The sequence below is a fragment of the Pyrus communis genome, chromosome 1 (genome assembly GCF_963583255.1).
Source record: "Pyrus communis chromosome 1, drPyrComm1.1, whole genome shotgun sequence".
Lineage (NCBI taxonomy): Eukaryota > Viridiplantae > Streptophyta > Magnoliopsida > Rosales > Rosaceae > Pyrus > Pyrus communis.
In genome coordinates, this window is record NC_084803.1 from 18,415,688 (window position 1) to 18,442,253 (window position 26,566).

At 38.6% G+C, this 26,566-nt stretch overlaps 1 protein-coding gene and 1 long non-coding RNA gene across 2 annotated transcripts; both read left to right on the forward strand.

The window, feature by feature from the left end:
* Window positions 1-1,908: 1,908 nt before the first annotated feature.
* On the forward strand, window positions 1,909-5,571 carry LOC137736585 (probable disease resistance protein At5g66900). Its single transcript, XM_068475830.1, has 5 exons — window positions 1,909-2,653; window positions 3,092-3,495; window positions 3,745-4,106; window positions 4,186-4,394; window positions 4,539-5,571. Exons 1-5 carry the CDS (start codon window positions 2,032-2,034, stop codon window positions 5,366-5,368), a joined length of 2,427 nt encoding a protein of 808 aa, XP_068331931.1. The 5' UTR covers window positions 1,909-2,031; the 3' UTR covers window positions 5,369-5,571.
* Window positions 5,572-6,056: 485 nt separating this feature from the next.
* On the forward strand, window positions 6,057-25,286 carry LOC137732592 (uncharacterized). The gene is made up of 3 exons (XR_011068355.1): window positions 6,057-6,828; window positions 7,745-7,898; window positions 8,306-25,286. It is a non-coding gene; the product is annotated as an uncharacterized lncRNA (long non-coding RNA).
* Window positions 25,287-26,566: the final 1,280 nt, after the last annotated feature.

The window sequence follows — 26,566 nt, forward strand, 5'->3', positions numbered from 1 at the left end:
GAAAAAACATAACATACCTACAAGTAAGACACATTAATTTGTGACAGGTTGATTATAAAAAAAGAATCTGTCATATAGGTAGATAAATATAATTAACCTGTGATATAGGTTGATTATAAAAATTAAAAATAAAATCTATAAATGGGATTTAAAGTAGGAGGAAAAATGAGAAATAACAAAAAGATAAATAAAAAGAAATAAGCAAAGAGATAATTGGGAAGAAATTTGATTTTTATAATAAATCTTATCATTGAACATATAACTATTGATAATTAAATAATTAAATATAACAAATTGGACTTATTTTAATAAATTGGACTATTCCTACTATTGGCTCAAAAAATTGGACTTATATCAAGTTTTCCCATTTTTTTTTTTAATGTGTTTGATACGAGATAGTACACCGCATGCCATTATATAATTGACTAAAAATTTTATTTTGTTACGAATTTTCTTAGTTTAAATGTGATTGTGTAAATCCTATATTATATTAGATTCTAATTATTCTTTCCTATATGAACTTGTACTCCTTAGGGATGAAAGAATTCTTCTCCCACTTATTACTATAAATAAAGACACTAGATAGGAGGGAATAACACACACACACACACACATTCTCCTACGATTTTATAAACACATCTCTCATCTCTCTCTTCCTTTGCCGCCGGCTCTCTCCTCTTAGTCAGATAAAATAAGCTACAACATATTTTCAAATGTTTTTCTGTTTATATAATAACACATGTTATATTAATCCGTGCACTAAAAAATCTCTTATTAGAGATGCTACAATGGAGTACCAGTTTAAGGTTGTTGAAATTATTTAAAAAGCAATTTATTAAAAAAATCTGTTGAAGGGTGAACAGTAATGTTTAATGTAAAAAAAAAAACAGTAATGTTGAAAGAAAATTTTATAATGACAATAATACCCCGGGTTTTTAATTACTACAGCCAATATCCTCGCTTCTCCTTTCCCTTTCTCCTTGTTGTCCTTCAAATCGAAGGCTGACGACCTCCAATTACCTGGAGATCGCCGCGGCGGCGGCAGAAGGAACCCAGACCTAGATTAGGTAAAACTGTATAAGTATATGGGCTGGTATTTATCAATTAATCTATGGGCCAGTATTTGTTTAATTAATATATGGGCTGGTGTTTGTTCAATTAGACCATGGGCTGGTGTTTCAATATGACTTGGATTTAAGGTAAATTATTAGAAAATTTTCTATTAAACTATTTGATGGTCATTACTTATACGTAATGTGAAGACGCTGAAGATAAAAAATTGAAGAAAAATGGGGAAGATTAAGATTCTTAAAAAAATGGTTAGATAAATTATCATCCAGTCATTTCTATATGGCCTTGTTTGACGGGGTGAAATAGATTCGTCCTTAGAGATAAAATTAAATTAGCAGGAATTTGAAAGATAAAATCTATAATTCATGTATAAAGATAGGTTAGATAACGCACTGAATTCATAATTCATTATGTCTTGTTCACTCCACATTTTAACACAGCAAACAACGAACTAGGCTGATTTTCTTTTTATTTATTTGTTATTAAATTTTGTAAGATCCACATGTGTGTCACATTCCCACACTAACAAAAGTTTTGACTGGAAATATAACGGCGAAATTGATTTGCAGCACTCAATTCAAAAGGTTTTTAATTTCAAAACCACCTGCGTCAATTTCTGGACTATTTGTGTTAATTTGAAAGCACGGCAAGACTTTGTGTTAATTTCAAAAAAAAGTTGGTACTTTGAACGTGTGGTGTGTTGATTTGAAAGAACAGTAAAGCACGGTAAGACCGAAACATGTAGCAAGAAAATTCGGTGTCTCGCCTTCCCAACTCGTTCGACCTATATATGTGCGCTGAGACACAGAGTCGAAAACAAACAACGCGTGTAACATTCTCAGTTTCTCATCAAACTATTATTTTACATTCTCTCTGTAAACCGCTGGAATTTCGGTAGTCATTTTCATCACCCAAGAACAGATTACGTATTTGAATTAAGTTTTGAGTGTTTCCGTAATTATGTCTGTGGCTTCAGTCGGAATGGGTGCTCTGAGAACGTCATTTCAAATGCTGTTTGATGCTGTAAAATCAGTGCAGGAGGAGAATACAATGTTCCAACACCTCCTCGGAGACATCAAATCCACACTGGACTCTCTACAACCACTCATCAAAGACATCGAAAAGTATAACTCCAAGGAGGGACTGCAAAATTATGCAATACAGATGGAGGAAGGAGCAAAGCTTGTTCAAAAGTGCAGCAAAGTTGGCGTCTGGAGAAAACACACATACACCAAGAAGCTTAATCAACTGGACGAATCTCTCCGAAGAGTGTTTGATGTGCTTAAACTGCAGGGTATGAGGGATGTGAGGGAGACGTTGGTTTCTTTGAAGAGTATCCAGACGGTGCTCTCTCGAATAGAGGAGAGTTTGAAGATGAAAAATAATCAGCCTGAAATGGTTAAATGTTCGTCTGCGGTGCCTGAACCGCCATCGGTTACAGTCGGGTTGGATTTGCCGTTGAAGGAGTTGAAGATGAAGCTCCTTCAGGATGAACAGGTGTCTATGCTTGTGCTGACTGCTGGTGGAGGATGTGGGAAAACCACCTTGGCTCAAATGTTCTGTCAGGATCAACAAGTCAAAGGTATGCTATTTATGATTTCAACTTTTGTTTTCGTTAAGTTTTACATCCTAGTTAAAAAGTAATATACCGTGTAGAGGATTATGCACGTAGAACTACGCGCTAGGGCCTATAAAATGTCCGTTTTACTCCCTCCAAACATACACAGTAACCAAAATTTGTTAAAGAAAAACAACGAAGGGGACATGAAAATAAAGCGCACGAAGGGAATATAAGAAAGATTAGAAAGACCTAAATGGGCATGCCCAACAAATAACAAGTGGTAGTGATATGAACTTGACATGATTTTCTTTGTACTAAATGTAAGTTAAGCTGATGCCTTCCTCATAGAGTTAACAAGTCTTGCAATGAGCTACTGCTTGATTACTTACTTGATCTCAGAATTGCAGACATATCTAGTCAACCTTTTGTTAACACCTTTCTTACATTCTGTTTGGATAGATACATTCAAGAACAACATCTTCTTTGTCAATGTCTCGAAAAAGCCCAACTTGGACCTTATTGTACACCAACTATATCAACGGAAGGGGTCCGAGCTGCCTGCTTTCAAAAACGAAGTCATGGCAGCTTACTGGTTGCAACAATTTCTGAAGGAATCAAGACAAAATCCTCTACTGTTTGTCCTGGATGATGTTTGGTCAGGATCAGAGTCCCTTCTTGAGAAGTTTGATCAATTCAAGTTTTCAAATTGCAAGATTTTGGTCACATCAAGATTTGCATTTCCAAGATTCGGTTATCCTTATCATTTGGCACCATTGAATGATGAAGATGCAATGGCTCTTTTTCACTATTCTGCATCCTTGGAGGATAAGAGCTCTTATACTTACGAAGATCTTTCGAGAAAGGTGATTTCTTAGTCCACAATACACACACACACACACACACATATATATACATATATGCTTATTTATGCCTCAGAAGAAGGTAAAGAAATAACGTTTGAGCATCCACTCACGTTAATGAACTGTGAAGAATGAAGTAAGAAGAATGAAAGACTAGACAGTTTACAATTTTATCAGCTTTATGAAACCATTTAGATGACTTTCAACAATTTAATCAAATAATAGTAATCATTTTGGATAATTAAATTGCAGATTATCAAGCGCTGTAAGGGATGCCCACTTGCCATTGCATTGGTTGGGAGATCACTTCGCGGCCAGCCTATAGAAATCTGGCAGAAAAGAGTAGTGGAATGGTGCAAAGGTTCATCTATTCTTGATTCTGACAAGGATTTACTTGCTTGCCTCCAAAGCAGCTTAGATGCCTTGGATAACGAAAAGGCTATCATCAAGGAATGTTTCCTCGATCTAGGTTCTTTTCCGGAGGAGCAAAGAATTGCTGCTGCCGCTCTCATTGATATGTGGGCTGAGTTATATGGTCTAGATGAAGAAATTCTGACCATTGCCAACCTTCACGAGCTCAGTGCCCGAAGTTTAGCTACTCTTGTTGTCGCAAGGTATGCTGGCTGCTCATAATTTTCTATTTCATTATGTATGCCGAACAAATCATTAAAGAATTTAGTATTGATCATCCAGGCATGAGAGGGAGGCGAATGGCTACTACACTGAACACTTTGTCACCCAGCACGACATGCTTAGAGAGTTGGCGATCCATCAGGCGTGTCAAGAACCAATAGAACATAGGAAACGTCTATTTATAAACATACGCGGGGACAAACTTCCTAAGTGGTTGACAGAACAAAAGTATCAAGCGATCAAGGCTCAACTGTTATCTATCTCAACAGGTTCCATCAATCTCTCTTTAGTAAATACTTGTACATGTGCGCTCGGGACATGGTTTGTGTGCACACACACACGCTCATTCATACTTAAGACTTCAATAGGACTTCCACACATTAGGCTAATATCTTAAAGCTTATTGTTTGCAGATGGAGCCTTGTCAGGAAAATGGCCAAACATGCAAGCACCTGAAGCAGAGGTTCTAGTTCTGAATTTTCAAACAAAGAACTATGCCTTACCTGAGTTTGTGGAGAAAATGGATAAACTAAAGGTTCTAATACTAAAAAATTATGGTTTGTTACCTGCTGAACTAGATAATTTTGAACTACTTGGTTCGTTATCAAATCTTAAGAGAATTAGATTAGAACGTATTTCAATTCCTTCCATAAGAAAGGTCCTCAAACAGTTGAAAAGTTTGCAAAAGATATCTTTTTTCATGTGTGATATTGGCCAAGGTTTCGTCCAAATTTTAGATGCTCTGCCAAATCTAGTGGAATTGAACATAGATTATTGCCATGATCTGGTGCAACTTCCTGCCAACCTTTGTGACCTTGTTCACCTTAAGAAGCTTAGCATCACCAACTGTCATAAGCTATCTGCCTTGCCTGCAGACATCGGAAAGCTTGTAAATCTAGAAGTGTTGAGGCTTAGGTCATGTGCAGACTTGTTAGAGTTGCCAGGCTCGATTAGGAACCTTAAAGTTTTGAAATTTCTTGACATATCCGATTGCTTTAGCATAAAGGAGTTGCCCGAGGACATTGGTGCAATGTGCAGCATGGAAAAGATCAACGTGAGCCAGTGTTCAAGACTGAAAGAGCTGCCTGCTTCTGTTATGGATCTTGAGCAGTTGAACCAAGTGATATGCGACGAGGAGACGAAAACTTTATGGGAACCCTTCTTACCATTTCTCACAAACATACGCATAAAGGTGATCAAAGAAGATATCAACCTAAATTGGCTCAACAAGCTTCCATCCTAAGGCCATGGTCATCCCATCAATGAGTGTTGGTGCAATGTATGCATCGTGATTGTATTTAATGTTATTTTACTTTTGTAATTTGCTTCTATTTTATGTTTTATATGATTTAAAATAACATAGCAGTACTGTAGAATTATTGTAATTACTCACCATGGGTATTATTGTAATTACTCACCATAGGTATTATTGTAATAACATGTATGCACTCCTTATTAACAGGTGTTGGTGCAACTCTTCATTGATTCTCCTTTAATTTATCCAATCAACAGGTGTTGGTGCAATGTATATATCGAGAAGTGCATGGAAAGGAAATAAGAGTTCAAAAAGAAGTATTTTGATTTATCCAATCAATGAGTTTTGGTGCAATGTATTAATCTATTGATTGTTTCTCCTCTCTCTCACTCGCTCGCTCTCTCTCTCTCTTGCAGCACCTCTCCATCCCCTAGCCCAAAACATTACTGTTTTATTTTGAGAGTAATGCTAAGGAGATAAAATTTGTAGATAAAATTTTACAAACTAAGTGATATCAAAGTTGATAATTGAATTATGATCTAAACATTTTTTTAATACTATTTTATTTTAAAATATTTATGATACAGCACAACATTTTTTAAAAGCAGTGCAATACCAAATCATATGTGTTAGAAATTTCTGTGTCTCTTCTCGCCTCCTAAGAGCGCGTCAAATGTCTTTCCCAGCTCTTTCGTTTTCTTTTGGGTGAAATTCCTTGCTCGTTCGTTAAGCTGAAACCGACAAACAGCTCACATAACATTCTGAGTTTCTCATCAAACTAGATTATTTTACACTCTCCGTATACCCATTCGAATTTCTCTTCTTCTTTCTTCAGCCAAGAACAGATTACCTAATTGAGTCAAGTTTTGAGTCTCTTTGTTTTGCTAAATATGTCTCTGGCTTCAGTCGGAATGGGTGCTCTCAGAACGCCATTCAAATGCCGTTTGATGCTGCAAAAATCAGCGCACGAGGAGAAAAAATGTTCCCACACCTCCCACCGAGACATCAATCCACACTGGACTCTCTACAACCACTCATCAAAAACATGGAAAAGTATAATACGAAAGAGGGACTGCAAAATTTTGCAATACAGATGGAGGAGGGAGCAAATATTGTTCAGAAGTGCAGCAAAGTTGGCCTGTGGAGAAAATACAAGTACGCCAACAAGCTTCGTCAACTGGACAAATCTCTTCGGAGAGTGTTGATGTGCTTAAACTGCTGGGTATGAGGGATGCGAGGGAGAAGTTGGTTCCTTTGAGGAATATCGAGGTCTCTCGAATACAAGAGAATTTGTGATGAAAAATAATCAGCCTGAAAAGGTTAGGTGTTCGCCTGTGGTGCCTGAACCGCGGTCGGTTACAGTCGGTCCATGCTTGTGTTGACTGTTGCTGGAGGATGTGGTAAAACCACCCTACCTAAAAGGTTTTGTCAAGACCAAGAAGTCAAAGGTATGCTCTCTATGATTTCAACTATTTTTTGGTGAAGTTTTACATCCTATTAAAAAAGTAATACACTATATAGAGGATTGTGGGGCCTAAAAATGCCCGCTACCCCCTCCCAACATATCACTAACCAAATGTTGGAGGAACGTTTTTTTTTTATTTGTGTTGCATTGTTGTCTTTAATTTTCATCATCTTGTTGAATTTTTCTTGTTTGATTTCGTTCTTGGCTCTGTCTAATTTCTAAGTTTTATCACATCAATTTGTAATACTAGTTATATCAAACTCTCTTGAGTCATTAGAAATTATGTGTTATTTATTTTTTCCTGTATAATTGTCATGTTATTGTTTTACACAAATAAATAATGTGTGTTATAATTTCTTGGATTGTACAAAAAAATGTGTATTTACTACGCCTAATACGTATGTATCTACAAGTTTTCTTTTGTTGCTTACTTTGGTATAGATGAATATATATTGAAACATTCTAAGTTAAGGTTTACTGTATAATGCGGACATACAATAAATGCCAATTTATATGCCCTTGTTATTGTTATGTCCTAGATATTACAAGGTTAAAATTGTAAAAGACGAATACTAGAAAAATTCTTTCAAAATTGAGACTCTCAATAGATTCTCTATCAACTTATGTTTTTGGCATTTTCGTGCCAATAATACATAACATTATGTAAAATATATAAAGTACCAGAAGATTCATAGAGAATTACATTTTGAGAAGAATCTCTTTAGCATTTCTCATTGTAAAATTATGATTAATAGTGCTCGACCGTTGTTAAAAGGAATGATTTATTAATCATTTAATGCTCATTGGTTCAAAACTTTTGTGCCTTTGCTTTTGTCTCTTTCGAAACTGAACCTTCACAATTTAATGGGATAAGGAACAATATTTTTAATTGTGGTCAGCCTCTACCTGCAGTTAATTGGTGGGTGTCACCATGAAACTACCCAGAAATGGTGATGCAGTTTCCTGGTTAATTTCCAAGTCTTCCACCACACTCAATCAGCTATCGTTAAAGTCAACGCGCTCCAACTCCGAAATTTCTATCGAGCTTCAATTGTAAGTATTTCTATGCTAAAACCCAGATAGTTTGGTGAAGAAAATATATTTTTGTTTATCCTGTTTTGCATGACCACCAACAACGTAAGAGAAAATTGAACTTCGTATTTCTTGAGTTGCAAATTCTAGAGTGTCTCACTTTTTCAAAGTTTCCGCTGTTTCTAATCTGTTGTTGTTTTCGGAAAGTGGCAAAATGGTCCGAAATCAATCCAGTTGCTGAATTGATCAAAATCTAATAGTCATGACATACTGAAAAATTGATCAATTCATTGTGGCAATTGGGTGAAAAATGATCATTTCGGCCAATTTTCGTAGTTTTTTTTTATTTTTTTTTTCTGTTGTAATAAATTTTAGTTTGAGACTTCTTTTGAGTTTTTCTGATTTTAGTGTTGGGTTTTGTTGTTAAGAATCAAGGAATGGGTGGAGGAGCAGATGACCCTTTCAGAGGGGCTGGTGTCGGAACAGTATTCAATGTGCTGTGTGACGTCCTCAAGGAGCTGACCACCAAGAATGTAATGTTTAAGCCCCTCCGCAAAGGCATCAAATTCAGGTTAGACTCTGTGCAACCGTAGTTGTTTTTTGTTTTTTGGTTTTTTTTGGTCGAACTCTTTGCTACCATAGTTCTTAGATATAGAAAAATCCAACAAGTATTGGATCTTCCGGATATGGAACTAGGAAACTTAAAACATCATTTGGAGGAGGGCACAAGAAATTTCACAACTAAAAATCAATAAGAGCATGACATTTAGGTAGATGAGGGGTTTTTATTTTTTTTTATTTTATTATTTTTCTAGTTGAGTTCTTTAAGTATTGTTATATAAAATTGTTTAAAACAAATAATTCTACATTAGAAAAGATGACAGCCTTTGTGAGTAGGGAAGCATATAATTTCCCTATGTTGATAGTATATTTTGTAGCCTATGTGAGTAGGGAAGCATATAATTTCCCTATGTTGATAGTATATTTTGTCATCTTCTAGTAAACAAAAAAATGGAAATAAAAAAGTAGCATCTTGTATGTGTGGGTAATGTTCGGGGGATCAAATTTCTACACTAAATTTTGTAAACCAAATTATGTAGACGTTGATGATTGGATTATTATTTAACTGTTGATTAACGTGCTTACTTTTTATCGTTGACACATCATTTAGTTTGCAAACTTGATTTAAAAATTTAATCACTTTAACATCCTATAAGTATATTATGCTATGCTCCCTAATAAAATAAACAAGATTAAAAGGAGGGCGGGCAAAGTGGCTCAATTTTTTAGAAACTATATATTTGATTTGAAGAACAATAAAGTTATACTATACTTTAAAATTAAAACTCATAAAGAAAAGTATTATTTTTAAGGAAAGAAAATTATACAAGGACATAAAAAGTTTATTAATCAGTATTGAAATTTTGTGCATATTCTGTGAAAACGTAAAGATTATACTATGGGTACACCTAAACTTGTGATACACGTTAAAGGGGATGAATTCTTTATTGAAATTTTGATACGCGTAAATGAACTATTTGTAAGTTTATTGAAAATAATAAAGCTCACATGAGTAGGCCAGAATACAATTTTCTTGTGTTTTCATAGCTGAAAATAAGTTTATTTATTTATTTATTTTATTTTATTTTATTTTTTAGAAAACCTCGATGGTACGAGGGATATTTTATAGACAATGAAAAAAAAGTTACACCTAGTCAGGGGGGACATAAACCTTACCCCTCATAATACCAAGAAAAGGAGAAAAAGAACATGAATAAGAAGGGAGACATAAACCTTACCTCTCTAGAAACAAAAACAAAAATGATACGAGGAAAAGAGGGGTGACATAAGACCTAACTTGTCTAAAGTCAAACCTAAAAGGTCTAAAACATGCAAAACAAGTCAAACAAGACCACCACAATGTTAGGAAAAAATAAGAAATGAAGACATACATGTATGGCAAGATGAACATTAGTTTGAGAAAAGGAAGCCATGCAAGCTTACATAGTCTGAAAATAAAGCAGCACGAGCCGACGGCGGAGGGGAGTCATGCCACACCAAAGTTGGAGAAGACAAGCACATGTTAACAAATTTTATCCACAACAACATTTGCTTCACGATATATGTGAGAAGTGTAGAAGGTCATATTTCGAATGCGGTCCAGACAAATGGACCATTGTGTACGAAGAGGCCAAGGAGGATAAAATCAGTTGATTGGAAAGTAGAAATAACACTAGAAGAGTCACTTTCCAACCAAAGGCAATGCCAACCCAACTAATATGCAAACTCAACACCAAAAATAATTGTTGATAATTCTACTAAAAAAGAAGTTGCGATGATCAATCCATTGGCAAAAACCACCAAGAAACTGACCATGGCAATCCCTGAAAACTCCTCCACATGCAGCAAGATTAGGATTTCCTTTGGACAAGCCATCTATATTGGAGCAAGGTTCAAATGCGATAGGTCTTGGGATCGAAACTGGGAGACAAACTAATGATCGAAAGGGTTTAGGGTTTAGATTAAAGACCCCTACGAGAGATTTTTCCATGTCTAAATATGAGGTATTCTAAAATACCTAACTTTTTATTAATTTTTTAATTATTTTTATGTATGTAAGTCTAATTTTCTCATCTTCTAGTACAAGTTTTGTGGATATTCTACAAAACTGAAACTAAATAAAAAAATCAGCATCTAAGCACTATTTTCTCAAAAATAAATAAATAGATAAACTTGCATTAAGCCTATGAATTCACTCAAAATAAAATAAAAAAACATTGCATGGTAAATATAGGCGTAATTATATTAGCTATAACAAATATACTTTCTCCTAACACCCAATTTGTGCATACTATATGAAAATATAATGAAATTTTACTATGGTCTCCTCTCAAGAAATTTCCAGTTCTATCATCTTTCATTAACCTATAATTTATGCAAATGGGATCAATTTATTAAAAGACGTACGGTACATGTAAATGAGATCAATTTATAAGTGCATTGAACATGACATCTCATGTAAAGAAGAGAAGCATATAATTTCCTTATGTTTTTCATGGCATGTGCACAAATTTTTTTAAAGTTGTTAAAAATTTTATATGTATATAAGCATATTTTCACATCTTCTAGTATACCAAAAGGAAACCATATAGTGGCATCTTCACAATGAAATCTCTAACTTACACAAAGCCTATGAATTCACTCGCAACAAAATTTAAACTAAAACAAAAAAAATCATTTTACACTACTCTCTAATGAAATAAAAAGAAAGGTCAAAATGAGGGTAAAGTGAATTTCTTTTAATGCTAGTAACAGTTTTTCCCCCCCCCCCTTCAGAAACTATATACTTGATTGCATGAAAAATATAGTGTACAATTTAAATTTAAAACTCATAAAAAATTATACTATTTTTAGGAAATAAAATTATACTTTTTTGAGGAAATAAATTTATACTTACAAAACATACAAAATTTATTAATCAACACTGAAACTAAGTGCATATTCCATGAAGACATGATGAGATTATACCAAAGTCTCCCACATGAAATTATTAGCTTTGTCAATTTTTGTGAACTTGTGAAACACGCGAAATAGTTGGATTTTTCAATGAACTTTTGATATACATAAATGAGATCTATCAAAAATAGCTGCTTCAACTTCAACCACTCGAATTTTTTATATTCTTTTTTTATTTCTCATCAAAAGAATGACATCTTCTTTAGCTATCCTTAGCATGATATCGGGGAATCTTATTGCTGTTACTCAAACAAGCATGAAATGTATGCTTGCATATTCGTCTATAGGTCAAATTGAATATGTAATATTGGAATAATTGTTAGAGACTCAAATGGTGGATATGCAAGCATGATAACTTATATGTTGTCCTGTATTTCCATGAACTTAGGAACTTTTGCTTGCATTGTGACATTTGGACTACGTACCGGAATTGATAACATTTGAGATTATGTAGGATTATAAACAATGGATCATGTTTTGGCCCTCTCTTTAGCCCATGTCTCTTATCCTTAGAGCCGCTTTCGGCCCAGTAATCTTCTAGAATTTTTGTCATGGGTCGTCCAATCAACATGGGCCTTCCAATCAGGATCAGCCGAATCCTATTCCTAGGGGGATTGGTTTAGATAAGAACAGGATAGTTGAAACCTAGTGCAAAAATGAGTCTTAAGGCTAAAGATGCTGAGACTTAGGAGATGAATCTGGTTTGTTAAAGAGCTTGGTTCAAAGTCCTATTGGAGTTAGGATTAGCCGAGACCTAATCAAATTAGGTTGAGGAGTTCTAATCCAAGTATAATTCTAGCTCGGTCATGAAGTGGGTTCGCTACTATAAATAGAGAATGGAGTGCATAATTCAAGGCCCCTCCAATTCAACACACAAATTGTCCTGCGTAAAGCTTCTCAACAACCTTTGAGATTTTATCCTCTTCCCCTTTCTTTTGCTAACAAATCTTCAGCATCTTCAGTTTGGATAAACAGCACTGGAGCTGTAGAATCAGCCGATCAATGAGCACTTTCAGTTTGGATAAGCAGTACTGCTTCAAGATTAACTGGTTATTTATCCAAGTCTTGGTCGACAAGGATTTTCGAGTCCTTGTTGGTAGATGTTATCTCATTAGTCTTCTCGGCGAAGTAAGGTGTTACAGGTTATTAGGCTCGGCATATCGAACACCAAGTTATTTTATGATTAGATACTCGCAAATAAGTTTTAGAATTCGGCATTTTGACAGCCAAACCACATTTACCATCATGACATACATCTATTTCCAGTATTTGTGTCCATATAGTCTAGTACCAGTTCAGCATGCTCATACTCTTACGAATATAATCACCGTAACCGAACCCGGGGCTGACGATCGTGAACTTCGCAAGACTAGAAGCCTTGTTTTCAGGATCTAGAACTCGAATGCCGATACGTGTTCCTTCCTCGACCACAGTTGCAAGATCAAGAAGTCAACAACGCGTTTAACGCCACATCAACACATTTTACTCCCCGGCCGAGCTCGGCCATCGAGTTGGCACACCACACATAATCAAATGACGTAGTTAGCTTATAAGTTACTCGACCTGTGCGCAACGTGGGCTCGGTAGTTTTTAAGGTCAACATTATGGCATACCCAGTAGGACCCAATGCTAAAGCTACGAAGGTCATGACCATTGAGACATGGTCAGTAAAAAAGAAAACATTCATGGGAAAGTCAACGACTGATCTTCTAGTCCAAAACCCAGGACAAGATGGCTTGCCACAGGCACATAATACTTCTACTACTGTGACACCTGAAGCCACAAGTGCAACACACCGAGAAAATGAAGTTAATCTCGGCGGTCAAACTCGTGATACAGAAATCCCTGCTAAAATGACAAAAGGCATTTTTGTTGAAAGATTAATGGAGGATTACGATGAAGACGGTGGTGAGGCTTCTGATCCATCAACTAGATCATTTTTTCGACGACGACTTGAAGAACAATCCCGACAGTTTGAGCAAATGTTCAACCGAGAGGTAAAAAGCATACTCGAAGAGATACGTGATAATAACGTTATACACAACATGTTGCTCAAAGTATTGGTTAATATAGCCCACGTAGGAGGACCCGCCGATCGTTCAAGGCAACCTTCATTTAAGAACAATCCCCTGCCAACGATACTGGTCGAGACAGGATCTGCTCAGCTCAAAATGATCGATTTAGAAAAAAAGATGGATCAAGCAGTAGATCGGACGGATTTGACCAATGACCAGAAATAGCGTCTATTAATATGGTCAAGGTCCAGAGAATGATTGATTCGGCCTTAAAAAAAAGGCCGAAGTTTTCAAAATTCATTCTTCATTCACCCATATCTAGCCTTTGTAGAAAAGTTCGAATACCCAAGGGATTCAAAATTCCGGACTTCAGCCTTTTCGTTGAAAAGTCATCCTTGTTATCGTTAGAACACGTGGCTCGATTCACTAATCAATGTAAGGACGTTAACAGTGATTTCCATAAGCTACAACTGTTCAATTTCTCGTTGATTGACTCGAGATTCGCATGGTATATTAACCTCCCACCCAACTTCATCCAAAGCTGGAAGGAACTAATTGAGAAATTTCATAAGAAATTATATTGACTAGGGATAGACGTGACAATATCTTCTTTGGCCAAACATGTTGAGCAATATGATTATTTACTCCGAGAAGAAAAGATCTCGAAGTCCCCATCCCGAGGAACAATCTACAAAAACCCTACAGTCAGTTATGCATCTGCTGAAGGCGAAGAATCCTAATATGCATATACAGACGCAGCCGAGATAGTGATCGACAAACTATACATATGCAAAGCATTGGCTCATGGTAACTCCAAGGATGCCAAAACCCGCTTGGCCTCTGAGGAAGTTTCTGCCAAAACATCGAAAGTCTATACTTTTGACATCACCAAGGCCGATGCCATCTTCAACCAGCTATTGCTCGCGAAAATTGTCAAGCTTCGGCCAGGGCATAATATTCTCAAGGTTGAAGATTTAAAAGGAAATATATATTGCAAATACCACAACTCGAACAACCATACAACAAATAATTGTGTCGTATTTTGCGATGCCATTCAGAGCTGGATCAACAATGGTAAGCTCAAGTTTCCTAAGAAACAAATGGTTGTTGATGCCGATCCTTTCCCTACAACGACTGTAAGCATGGTGGATGTTCATCTACCTAGGGATAAAGGAAAAGGAAAAGCCGAGTTCATTCCAATGCAATTCGTCCCTAAGTAGAACTTTTGGTCGCGATTGAAAATTGATTTATTTTCAAACGAGCCATCCAAAGATTTAGCAGGACCAGCTATTGTTGAGTCAATGTCGGACTCTAGCACATAGGAAAGTGACGAGCCGATGGTTTTATGTAGTCAATGTAAAGCAAACGTCACCTCTATTGAGCTGAAGGAAAAGTCACTTTGGGTTGAAATATAGCAACGGGTGCCCATACCTGCGGCAACATCCCAAAAAGGTGTTCGGTGCAGGCCAATTTCAGAAAGTTTTCGATAGGCTCAGCCCTCAAGTAGAAGAAAATAGGCCCTCTTTGGCTAGACGGCACCTTGATTTTGACGCGCCATTTTACAATGAAGATTATTATGCGCATAACACTAAAAATTCAAGTTCACCCATTTACCAACTCACCTTCAGACTACCTAAGCCACGTGACCAGCGCTGGTATACCTATAAATTCCCTACCGGTGTATATACTACGTTGTCCAAATCACAAAAATGTCAACGCTAGAGAATGAATTGTATGGCTCGCTGACAAGAAGCTTAAGATACCTCGCCCACCAAATGGCAGCCAAAAGAGACGGTCAGTAGCGAAGATAACCGACAACCTTCGGCAATCATGACTGAGTTACTTCAAGGAAAGAAGGTAATTGATCGTGATTTCGAAACCACAATTGAATAATCTAATAAGCGAGCTCATTTTTTGGCCTGGGGAAATAAAAGCTCACCTTGATCACTTCCGGAAGGAAACCGAAAGCAAACTCCCTCCGCTACTTACACAAGAACCGTGATAAAAGTTAGACGGAATCTCCACCCACCATTTCTCGGTAAGGCTTTAGAATAAATGTGAGAGTTTCACAAGAAGCATTCAACGAATGACTTATACGGCCTACCAAAGGCATGTCAAGAGGCTGTTGATCTAGCTCTAATTTGCCCCAACGCCGAACAGATCATTCAAAAGACCACGGATCCAGGGATAAAGGCTAAGTTCCAACATATACGCGAGGCTCGGGTTCTCGTCTTTAAGGTAAACCCATATACTGGTATCGACGCAGCCGACCTTCCCTTCTCTTTTGAGGACCTCCAATATTTGCGCTATCATTTTGAAGTTTTTTCAGCCATTGCCCCCTTCGATCTTATGATCGATGAAAAGGAACGCATGGCACAATTAGACATTTACTTGGACACGAGAGACGTCCGCATCGTGTATCAGGAATGGACTCTAAGGCTTTACAAGACCAAGTTCCAACGCTGAGCGAGCCAAAGGTTGAAACTCAGAATGAAATAGCTCAAACAGACATGCCACATGACCATATAGTCACTACAGTCGAAGATAGCCAAACAAGTGATGCCCATGAACAAGATACCTCACCAGAAAATCTAGAAGCCGAGGACCACGACCTGATGGGCCCTTCAGTTCTAGATAACATGGAAATCAACTTGGTCTATGCCTTACCTGCCGAGTTCCAGCCAACCACATCTCAGCCAAATTTCCTGGACGGTGACGTGGTTACCGAGGAAGCCACACAAGTCGATTTTGTGGCCGCCAAAGAGATCGAACAAGAAAGCAAAAAAAAAACAATTAGAACAACCCTTGTTGAACTATTTCCCCGATCTTCATCTGTTAATCTTTGTCATTTAAAGTCGTTGTATGTTATGGCTCATATTGAAGGATACCCGGTTTCCAAAATTTTCATCGATTGTGAAGCAACAGTCAACATCATGCTCATTTCTATCATGAAAGCATTACGTCGCTCCAATAATGAACTCATTCCATCGGGGGTAACCATGAGTAACTTTTTCAGCGACAAATCTTAGACCAAGGGAGTGATTCCCTTAGAGGTGACAATCACAGGTCGAAATCACATGATTTCGTTCTTTATAGTAGATTCGAAGACCGAGTATAATGCTTTGCTTGGTCAAGATTGGATCTACCAAACTGGTTATATCCCATCGTCTTTGTGTTAAGTCTTCATCTTCTAGGACGGCAAGTTGGCCGTAGTTCATCCGGCTGACAATCAGCCGTTCGAAACTAATATGATTCAGGTTTGCTATTATGATGATCACGTCAGCGACATCACCCTACAAGGTTTTAACGATGAAGGACGGCCGACTCGGATCTCAATTCAGAAAGCCATTGAGGTTGGCGTCGAGACTGTTCACTAGGATTCGACGAGACTCGGGTTGGCTGACCTAATCGCCAATCTTGATGTCTGATACCAAATAGGATAGACGTCGGGCCACGATTTCATCTACCATGGAATGACTGTTGGCCTATTGGTATATTATTTCTAAGCAACCGAATTCTGGCGTAAACTTAGTAGAGTTTCTCGCCGAATGAGACAATGGTCCAATCTTGTCACTTGACAAAGTCCAAGCCGCCCCAGCCGAGGTCAAAGATAGTCGGCCCCAAGTCAAAGATCCATTAGAAGAAATAAATGCCGGAACGGCCGATTATCTTTGGCCTTTATTTATTAGTGCTTTGCTGCCCCAACCTATGAAAACCAAGCTTTGTAAATTACTCGAAGAATTTAAAGATTGTTTTGCTTAGAGTTACCATGAGATGTTTAGTTTAGATCGAACACTCGTCAAACACGAATTACGCATCAAGGCTGGTTGTAAACTTTTTCGCCAAGCCTCTCGACGATTCTCGACTGAAGTTCAACTCGGCATAAAAGATGAACTCGTTTGACTTTTTAAAGCTGGATTTATTCAGACAGCTTGATACGTCGAATGGTTAGCGAACGTCATCCTAGTTTTAAAAAAAATGGTGTTCTACGTATTTGCATTGATTTTGGAAATTGAATTTTTAGACTTGTTAATCAACGCAACAGCAAACCACGAGATGTTGTCATTCATGGATGGCCATGCTAGTTACAACCAGATTTTCATTGCTGAGGCCGATGTCCACAAAACTGCTTTTTGTTGCCCCGAGGCGTTCTGGACCTACGAATGGGTCGTCATGCCTTTCGACCTTAAGAACGCTAGTACCACATATTAACGCGCTATGAATACCATTTTTATGACCTGATTGGCATAATTGTTGAAGTATGTATTGATGATGTTATGGTCAAATCGAATCACCGCCGATCATATTTAGAAGATCTTTGACAAACTTTCCTTCGAATGGGCCAACATAACCTCAAAATGAACCTCGCCAAGTGCACATTTGGTGTATCGACAGGCAACTTCTTAGGGTTCCTTGTACATCATCGTGGCATCAAAGTGGATGCAAATAAAGCTCGAGCAATCATTGATGTTCCACACCCGATGACCAAGAAACAATTACAATCGTTACTCGGTAAAATCAATTTCCTCCACCATTTCATTTCCAATTCGGCAAGGAAGATGAAAGCTTTCTCCACGCTCTTGAAACTTAAGGATTTTGACAAGTTCGAATGGCACGAGGAACATCAAGATGCTTTCACGCAAATCAAGATCTCTCTCACTACTCCACTTGTCATTGTGCCACCTCGACGCAGTAAACCGCTAAAGCTGTATATCTCGATGGCTGAGGAATCCATTGGTTGTCTTCTTGGCTCAACACCATTCTCCATATGGTTTTGGGGGCAATGACATCGAAATTAGCATAATGGAAACACATGATAGTTATTGGACGATGTATTTTGACGGCTCTAATACCTCGAGCTCGATCGGCGTTGGAATCGTCCTCCAGTCCCCTGATCATTACCGATGGTATTTTTCTTTTAAGCTTGATTTTGATTGCACAAATAATCAGGCCGAATATGAAGCCTTTATTATCGGCCTTAATGTCCTTCACAACTTGAGGGTAGCTCGCATGCTTATCCTTGGCGATTCAGTACTGGTGATTAACCAACTCAATGCGACTTTTGTTTGCATGAGTTGTACTCTGGTGCCCTATCACATGGTTGCCAACTAGTTAGCCGAATCGTTTGAAGGCATTACATTCAAGCACATCTCATAGGTTTGAAATACTGATGCAGACGAATTGGCTTAAATATCCTCCAAAGCACGACTCATGGGGGGCGAGCTAGGTCGGGTCATACCAATAGTGCGACGTCCACACCCGGCCTTAGTTAATCAACAAGTTCTCCAACATGACCATGTAATCCATACACGAGTTATGTCCCTAGCTTCGTTGTTGGAATGAGAGGATCCTATAGATGTTTGTGCGGTTGAGAGATGACTAGAGAAGATCAATTATGCACTATCTTGATAATCCTAATGGCAACCATGACCGCAAGACAAGGGTACATGCCACAAATTACATAAGAATGAGTTATACCGAAAAGGTGAAGACGATCTGTTGTTATTGTGTCTCGATCCACAAAAGGCCACCCAAGCTATTGCAGAGGTACACGAATGAGTATATGGGGTTCATCAATTCGGACGCAAAACACTATGGTTGATTCGCCGACACGGCTATTTTTAGCCTAGTATGTTGAAAGATTGCATTGAATATATGCGAGGATATGTATAATGTCAAATCCATAGGCTTGTATAGAGAGTCCCGGCCAAATTACTTCATTCGGTCACCAAACCATGGTCGTTCAAAGGGTGGGCCATGGATGTGATCGGCAAAATTATGCCATCTTCCGGATCAGCAAAGCATGCATGAATACTCGTTGCAATGGAGTACTTCACCAAATAAGTCGAAGCGAAGTCATACGCGAGTTAACTTCTAAAGAGGTCTGCAACTTTGTAGAAGAAAACATGGTGACTAGATTCAGCATGTCGGAAATGATCATCACGGACAACGACACGTTTTTTACATCTGACCGGTTTAAAGAATACGCAACGAGTTTGAAAATTCGACTCGATTAGTCTACGCTGTATTACCCACAAGCAAACGAACAGGTCTAAGCAAGTAATAAAGTTTTAATCAATATTATTGAGAAAATGATAAAAGAAAAGCCTGATATGTGGCATTTGAAGTTAAACGAGGCATTATGGGCATATCGAACTTCACTCCGATCAGCAATAGGGACGACCCCATATGCGTTGACTTATGGACACGACACGATGCTGCCGGTTGAGCTAAGCATAAACTCGTTACGAGTTATCGAACAAAGCAGTTTATTCAATGCTGAGTACAATCAGGCCATAAGGCAAGAGTTGGAAGACTTGGATGAAGCTTGGCTTGATGTTTATAACTTACTAGTGGCATAGAAAAAGATTGTCAAATGAGCTTATGATCGACGAGTTAGGATCAAAGACCCTAAATTTGGGAAATGATCGTCGAATAGGGAATGACCATTTGCCGTCCACAAAGTTCTAGGCAATGGGGCATACCACCTTAAGGATCGAACTAGCTTAGTCTATAAATTACCAATGAATGGGAAATTTTTAAAGAAGTATTATTCGATGCAAGAATTTTTTTTTTTCATTAATTCTCAAAAGAGGTACAAGAAACATTACAAAAAAGCCAAACGGCCTAGAACTACAAACAAAATCCTAAGAGGTTGAATGAAGAAAAACTTCAAGAGCGGCCTTCAGTTTTAACCACCTTACTTCGCCCATCGTGACTTCGACCTGCCTTGTTCTTTTATTAAGTTGTAGTTGCTGTATCTGCTTCGCGCCAGCTATGTATTCCGCCAGTAGAGGTTTATTCGACTTGAAATCCTTTTCAAGCTCCGAAGCAACGACCAACCTTTATGTTGAAGTTCAGCGATTTGACAGTCAAGGTCTGCCAGTCGTTCATTCTTTGCCTTTATTGCCTCGAGCTCTAGTCGGATAACTTTATGAGCGACCATTGCAGCATTGAGGTCATCATCCGCCTAAAAAACCCTCTAAAAATAGTGAAGTATTATTGAGTTCGCTCTAGGACATTGGACAGGTGAATAACACTCTAGATGCTCAGAAGGTTGTCGGTTGCAAGGTCATTCAGACATTCTCCTATAGAGTCAAGGCCTTTGCGTTGGAGGATTTGCGAGGCCGAAAGAGACATAAGCTTTTGCAGCTTGGCGAAAGTGCCAGACTCGATCGCAGTTGCAGAAGGCTCAACCACAGTTGTTGAAGGCCTAAGCATCCCAGAAGTCTTAGAGATGAAAGAGTCGAGCTCGAGTTCCCTTGAAGGCTGCACAAAGAGGAATTGTTAGGAAAATGAGAATTCAAAAGGGATGGCTGAAAATGAAGTGGTGCTAGTCCTGCTGAGATGAGACTTCGGCTATGTCTGCTGGTTCGTTGCTCGAACCCAGAGAGCTTAATGGCCGAGCCTAGTGTTTAAGACAACCTTTTAATTTGTGCAACTGATGAAGGTTATCTACATTTGATGGCAACTAAGGTGGCCAGGAAATATAAATAAGGCTCTTTGGCACATAGAATTTTTTATGAAATAAGCGATTGGGCTGGCATTTAATGTTTTTCTTGGTTTAGAATTCTAAGGTTGTAAATTAATAAAAGAAAATGATTAAGCTTTACAAAATTCGAAGTGACCTCGTGAGGAGGAATGCTAAGATTTTGGTCCTAAGGATGAACCAACGTCTTTACTGTAGCCTCCGACTCGACTAAATGCGCCACTTCAGGCCCAAGACCTACTTCGATCGAATGAGGGTCGACTTGGCTAGCCGCCTCAACCGTCGGCTGAGGATTGGTAGTTGGTAGTTCGGCCAGTCCAATGTGTCTCACCAGCAAGGGTGCCTTGCTCTCGTTCTTCTGTTAAAATGATAGAACACTAAAGGAAATTGTTATACCTTTTCTTCTAGGATGATCATTGGAGGTTTCTTTGGATTAGGGGGAAGGTCCTTCTTGGCTGTAGGAGTTGTCTTCTCCAAAGTAGCAATCGTTGGGCCGACATTAGCATGAGCAACGGTCGGTGCCAGAGTTGCAAGTTCCTTAACAATCGGGGTGATGACCAGTTTGATCACGACAATGGCTTGCGTGGTAGGTTGGACCGCGGTCGTCTGGCCTGTGGTTGGGACCGTCAGGTCTCACAGTACCATTGCCAAAACCTAGACAACATGAGAATGGATAGGGGCACTAGGAGTTATTGTTCCCGTGGTTTGATTAGAGATGACATGAATTTCCCATTCTTCCTCCCTTGCCTTTTTCTTGATGCATTTTTCAAGTCAGACAATGTTACCAGTCTTCTCGACCTCCGGGCGAGGTTGTTTGCTCGGTCCAGTTGGCGTAGCAGGGGCCACTGCTCGAGTTGCTTCGGTCGAGGGAGATACGACAGTCGCAGCCTTCTTGAGAGGAAGGGCGAGTTTCTTCTTAGCCACGACCATTGAGACCACATCAGCCCGTTTTATTAACCGACCACCTGGAAAAACTAAGCTTAAGTCAAAACGAAGTTGAAATAGACAAAGTTGAGGAGAAATAACAGAGAAATGAAGAGATGTAAACATCTCACCAATCGGCCAAGGTGCTGGTATAGTGGGTTTTTGGAGTGTTGGACCGAAGGCGGAATTTAGTACTTCCCTATTGGATTTTATTCTCAGCTTCTTTGCACTCCCTTTTCGAGGAGCCAGAGATGCGTTACCAACTCAAGAGAGATCGAAAAGTGAGGAGTGGCACAAGACGACCTTGGAGGAAGCCTAGTTGACGAGCTAGAAAGTTAGGGTGATAAACTTCCCAGCTAGCCCGCTGAGCGTCGCAACCAAAAGGAAGGTCGCGAACTAAGGTGAATGACCTCCAAGACCGTCGAAGGTCAGCCTCTTCTACTTCCTCCCAAGCTGAAGTTAAGAGTGTGATTAAAGATGGGTATTTCTGGCGGCGGTAGACCAGAAATTCGTCGTTTGGCAGATTTTCGAGGCCGATGAAATACTTGAAGATTCCTTCGACCGAGTGAGCATGAAAGCGGCATAAGGCCAATTAGAGACTCATCGCTTTGGAAGAATTGAAGCTTAGGATTTCTGGCCTCAGTGTTGAAAAAATAGACATGCAACCAAAGTTGGAAGACCCAGTAGGTCGTTCTGGTGCGAGTCAATTTTTCCAACAGAAGCCTCGGTTAAACACTGGTCGATGTTGGCAAGGATGGCCATGCTAAGGGCCATGACATGGCCACTAGCTAAAGCTTTGGCCACTGGCATGTTTTTGGCCAAGCACTTGTTTGACTTGGTACAAAAGATGAACTTATTGTACCAGTAGAATAAAACGACCTTATGCTCTTATTTCTTAAAAGTTTCTCCCTCTAAGCCGGCAAAGTGGGTGATAAGAGTGCTGTAGTTGAAGAAATTTTTGTGCAATTTTTGCACGTCTTCTTTCGACAGCTCTTGATTCTTCTTTAACAAAACTTCGACAACCCGCTCGTTGAAAACTACCTTCAGGTCTAAGTCGAATTCGTACCGAGAAATAGTATCGTCGATTGGGAGACCAGAGGGAAAGGTGCCAAGTATGGTCGTGATGTCCAGCACGAGTGAACCAATGGGACGAGAGGAATGATCATGGTGTTGGTAGCCGAACACCAAAAGCTCAGGGCGACTATCAGGAGCTTTCGATCCATGGTGATTTCAAAGGTCGAGAGCTTAATGGCATTAAAGATGCCTAGAGTCTTCCACTCGCCACCAAAGTGTTGTTCCATTCAAATGACCTAAGCAGCCTCAGTTGCAAAGGTCGAGGGCCAGGCTTTTTGGGGTTTAGTCGATTCCCATTTCGACCAGTCGTACCCTTAAAGCAAGGGTTTCAGACAATGGGCCTTCAGCATTTCAGTGATGACTTCTAGGACGTCATCATTGAAAAGTGGGCCGAGGATTTGGTGGGAAGCACTCGAATCACCATCAAATCGGAAGGTTTTGATGGTATTCCAATCAATGAAGTATCAGCACTTGTCGCATTCCTCGGCGAGCTTGGTGATAAAGGTGTTGGTAGCTATTGATGAAGACTTAAAGGTTTTTCGGGTTTCAAGATTTGGTTTCTTTTCTGGGTTGAGAGCAAATGGCAAGAAATTTTGGAGATTTGAAAACGTAAAAGGTCAAGTGAATTTGGGGTGAGTATTTATAGGCGTTTGGAAAGAAGATCAACAATTTAATTTTAAGGAATAAAGGGTAAAATCAACTGAAGAGTTTTGTAATCATTAGATATTTGAAAATCCAGGTGAAGAGGCTGAAAAGCACGGGGATTTAAGTTACACGATTGTGTGTAACAGCGAAATTTATGACGAAGAAACGTTTCGGTGTTTGAATGCCTCGAACGTAGGGGCACGCATGATTGGAGATGGACATTCGTAAGGAGAAGATGCCACATGTCGAGTTATGCATGAATAAGACTGAAGTGGGAGAACGTAGGAGTTGCCACATGTCAAGCGGCGCAGCATTGTCAAGGAAATTATGGGTGGAAGACCATACTTCGTAAATGCGTCTGAATGATTGGAGTGTTCGAGGTTTGTAGTGTTCTTTGGATTTTCAAAAGGAATATGTTGAGGTTTCTTCGACAGAAAAATCACTTCTTCAAGGTCGAGGCTTGGCTAGAGATTGTTGGTCGAAGACCTTAGAAGCAAGGAGATAATGTTTGGGCCGAGCTTAGAGCCGCTCTGGGCCCAGTAATCTTCTAGAATTTTTGTCATGGGCCGTCTAGTTATCATGAGCCATCCAGTCAGGATTGGTGGAATCTTATTACGAGGGGGATTGGTTTAGATAAGAGCGAGATAGTCAAAATCTAGCATACAAATGAGTCTTAAGGCTAAGGATGCTAAGACTTATGAGATGAATTTAGTTTGTTAAAGAGCTTGGTTCAAAGTCCTATTGGAGTTGGGATTGGCCAAGACCTAATCAGATTAGGTTGAGGAGTTCTAATCCAAGTACAATTCTAGCTCGGGCATGAAAAAGGTTTGCTACTATAAATAGAGAAGAGTGCATAATTCAAGGCCCCTCCGATTCAACACACAAATTGCCCTCTGCAAAGCTTCTCAACAACCTTGGAGATTTTATCATCTTCCCCTTTCTTTCGCCAACACATCTTCAGTTTGGATAAATATCACTGTGAAGGCAATCGGCGATATCTTCAGTTTGGATAAACAGCACTGGAGCCGTAGAATCAACCGATCAAGGAGCACCTTCAGTTTGGATAAACAGCACTGCTTCGAGACCGACTGGTTATTTATCCAAGTCTTAGTCGACAAGGATTTTCGAGTCCTTGTTGGTAAAGACCATCTCATCAGCCTTCTCGGCGAAGTGAGGTGTTATAGGTTACTAAGCTCAGCATATCGAACATCGAGTTGTTTTATGATTGGATACTCACAAGTAAGTTTTAGAGTTCAGCATTCTGATGGCTGAACCACATTTACCATCAAGACATACATCTCTTTCGAGTATTTGTGTTCATATAGTCTGGTACCAGTTCAATGTGCTTATACTCTTACGAATATAATCACCGTAATCGAACACGGTGTTGATGATTCGTGAACTTTGCAAGATTAGCAGCCTTGTCTTCAGTCTCTAAAACCTGAAGGCTGAGACGTGTTCCTTCGTCGGCCGCAATCGCAAGATCGTGAAGTCAACAGCAAGCTTAACGCCACATCAACACATTTTACTTCCCGGCCGAGCTTGGTTGTCAAGTTGGCACGACCCGCACATAATCGAATGACGTAGTTAGCTTATTAGTTATTCGGCCTGCGCGCCACGTAGGCTTGGTAGTTTTAGGATCAACAGCTCCTTACGAGCATTATGTCTATTTACTATTATCTAAAACTAATCAAGTTATTAATGATTCAACAAAACAAAGAAATAACCCTTCACGTGAGTAGTGTTAATAGGTGCCACGACGTTGAAGTAACCCATTTAGTGATGATACTGTAGCAAAGGTCTTGGGGAAATATAGCTCGACGTTAGAACGATAAAAAGTTTCACACCTCTCATTCTTGTTACTTTTTCAATACGGAAAACAAAATTGAAAATGAAACTTAAGTTTGAAAATGACGAAGCTTGTGTGAGCAGATCAAAATACAATTTCTTATATTTTCATAGCATATGCACAAAAACTTTCATGTTGATGAATAAGTTTATTTTTTATGTATATAATTATAATACTTTTTCATCTTCTATTATAAGTTTTGTGCATATTCATGAAACTAAAAAAATAAACAAATCAAAAAAATCAAAAAGTAGCACCTTCGCAATATTTATTCATGCCCATAAATCCACTCGCAATAAAATTAAAAAACGCCGGCCTAATCATATTTGTTAGAAAACCAGGAGGATCCTCTTTGTGAGGATCTGGAGAATCCTCCAATCATATATGTACATTGTACATCGTGCGGTTAGAAACCATTGTAAAATTTTTTATTTAAAATTGAATATGAATAGTACGTGACAAAAACTGACCGCACGATATACGATGAACGAATATGATTGGTGAATCTCTGGGATCCTCACAAAGAGGATCCGGCAAAGATCCTCTCTCGTTAGAAAAGATATATTATTGCTTTAGCATTAAGATGTTGCCCCAAGGCATTGGCGAAATGAGTAGTTTAAAAATGATCAACAATTAGTCATTTAGTATTGCAGTCTAGTCGTATTCATCTTCACTTGTAAGTGAGAGGTCTTTCCAAACTTGTGAGTTTAAGGGAAATTTAATAACTAATCAATAAGTTTAATTTTTTAACTTGTTTTTTTTCTTTCAGAGGGAAAATGTGGTTTGTTTCTTTAAGAGGGAAAATGTGGTTTGTGTTTTTAATGGGAGTCTTTAAACTTTTCTGTAACATAGTTTCACAATCAATCAATATACAAAGTTTCTTGACTTCTTGTTCTGAAATTCTGTATGTGAATCCAACACCACAATTTGATTCATGTTCTCCCAAAATAATTTTTAAAAGAAAAAGAACCAAAAAAAATGGTTGAAGAGTCTATGTAGGATAAGAACTTTCGTGTCACGAAATCAGACGTTAATCGTGTCGTGCGTAAGTTTTTCTAGTATCTAGTATCTATAGTCACGTATGCCCGTCAAGTTTCCTGAGCTGTTCATATATAATCTTGATGCATTCCCATATCTAAAGGAATTGATTGTTATTGACTATTGCGAGGAATCGGTC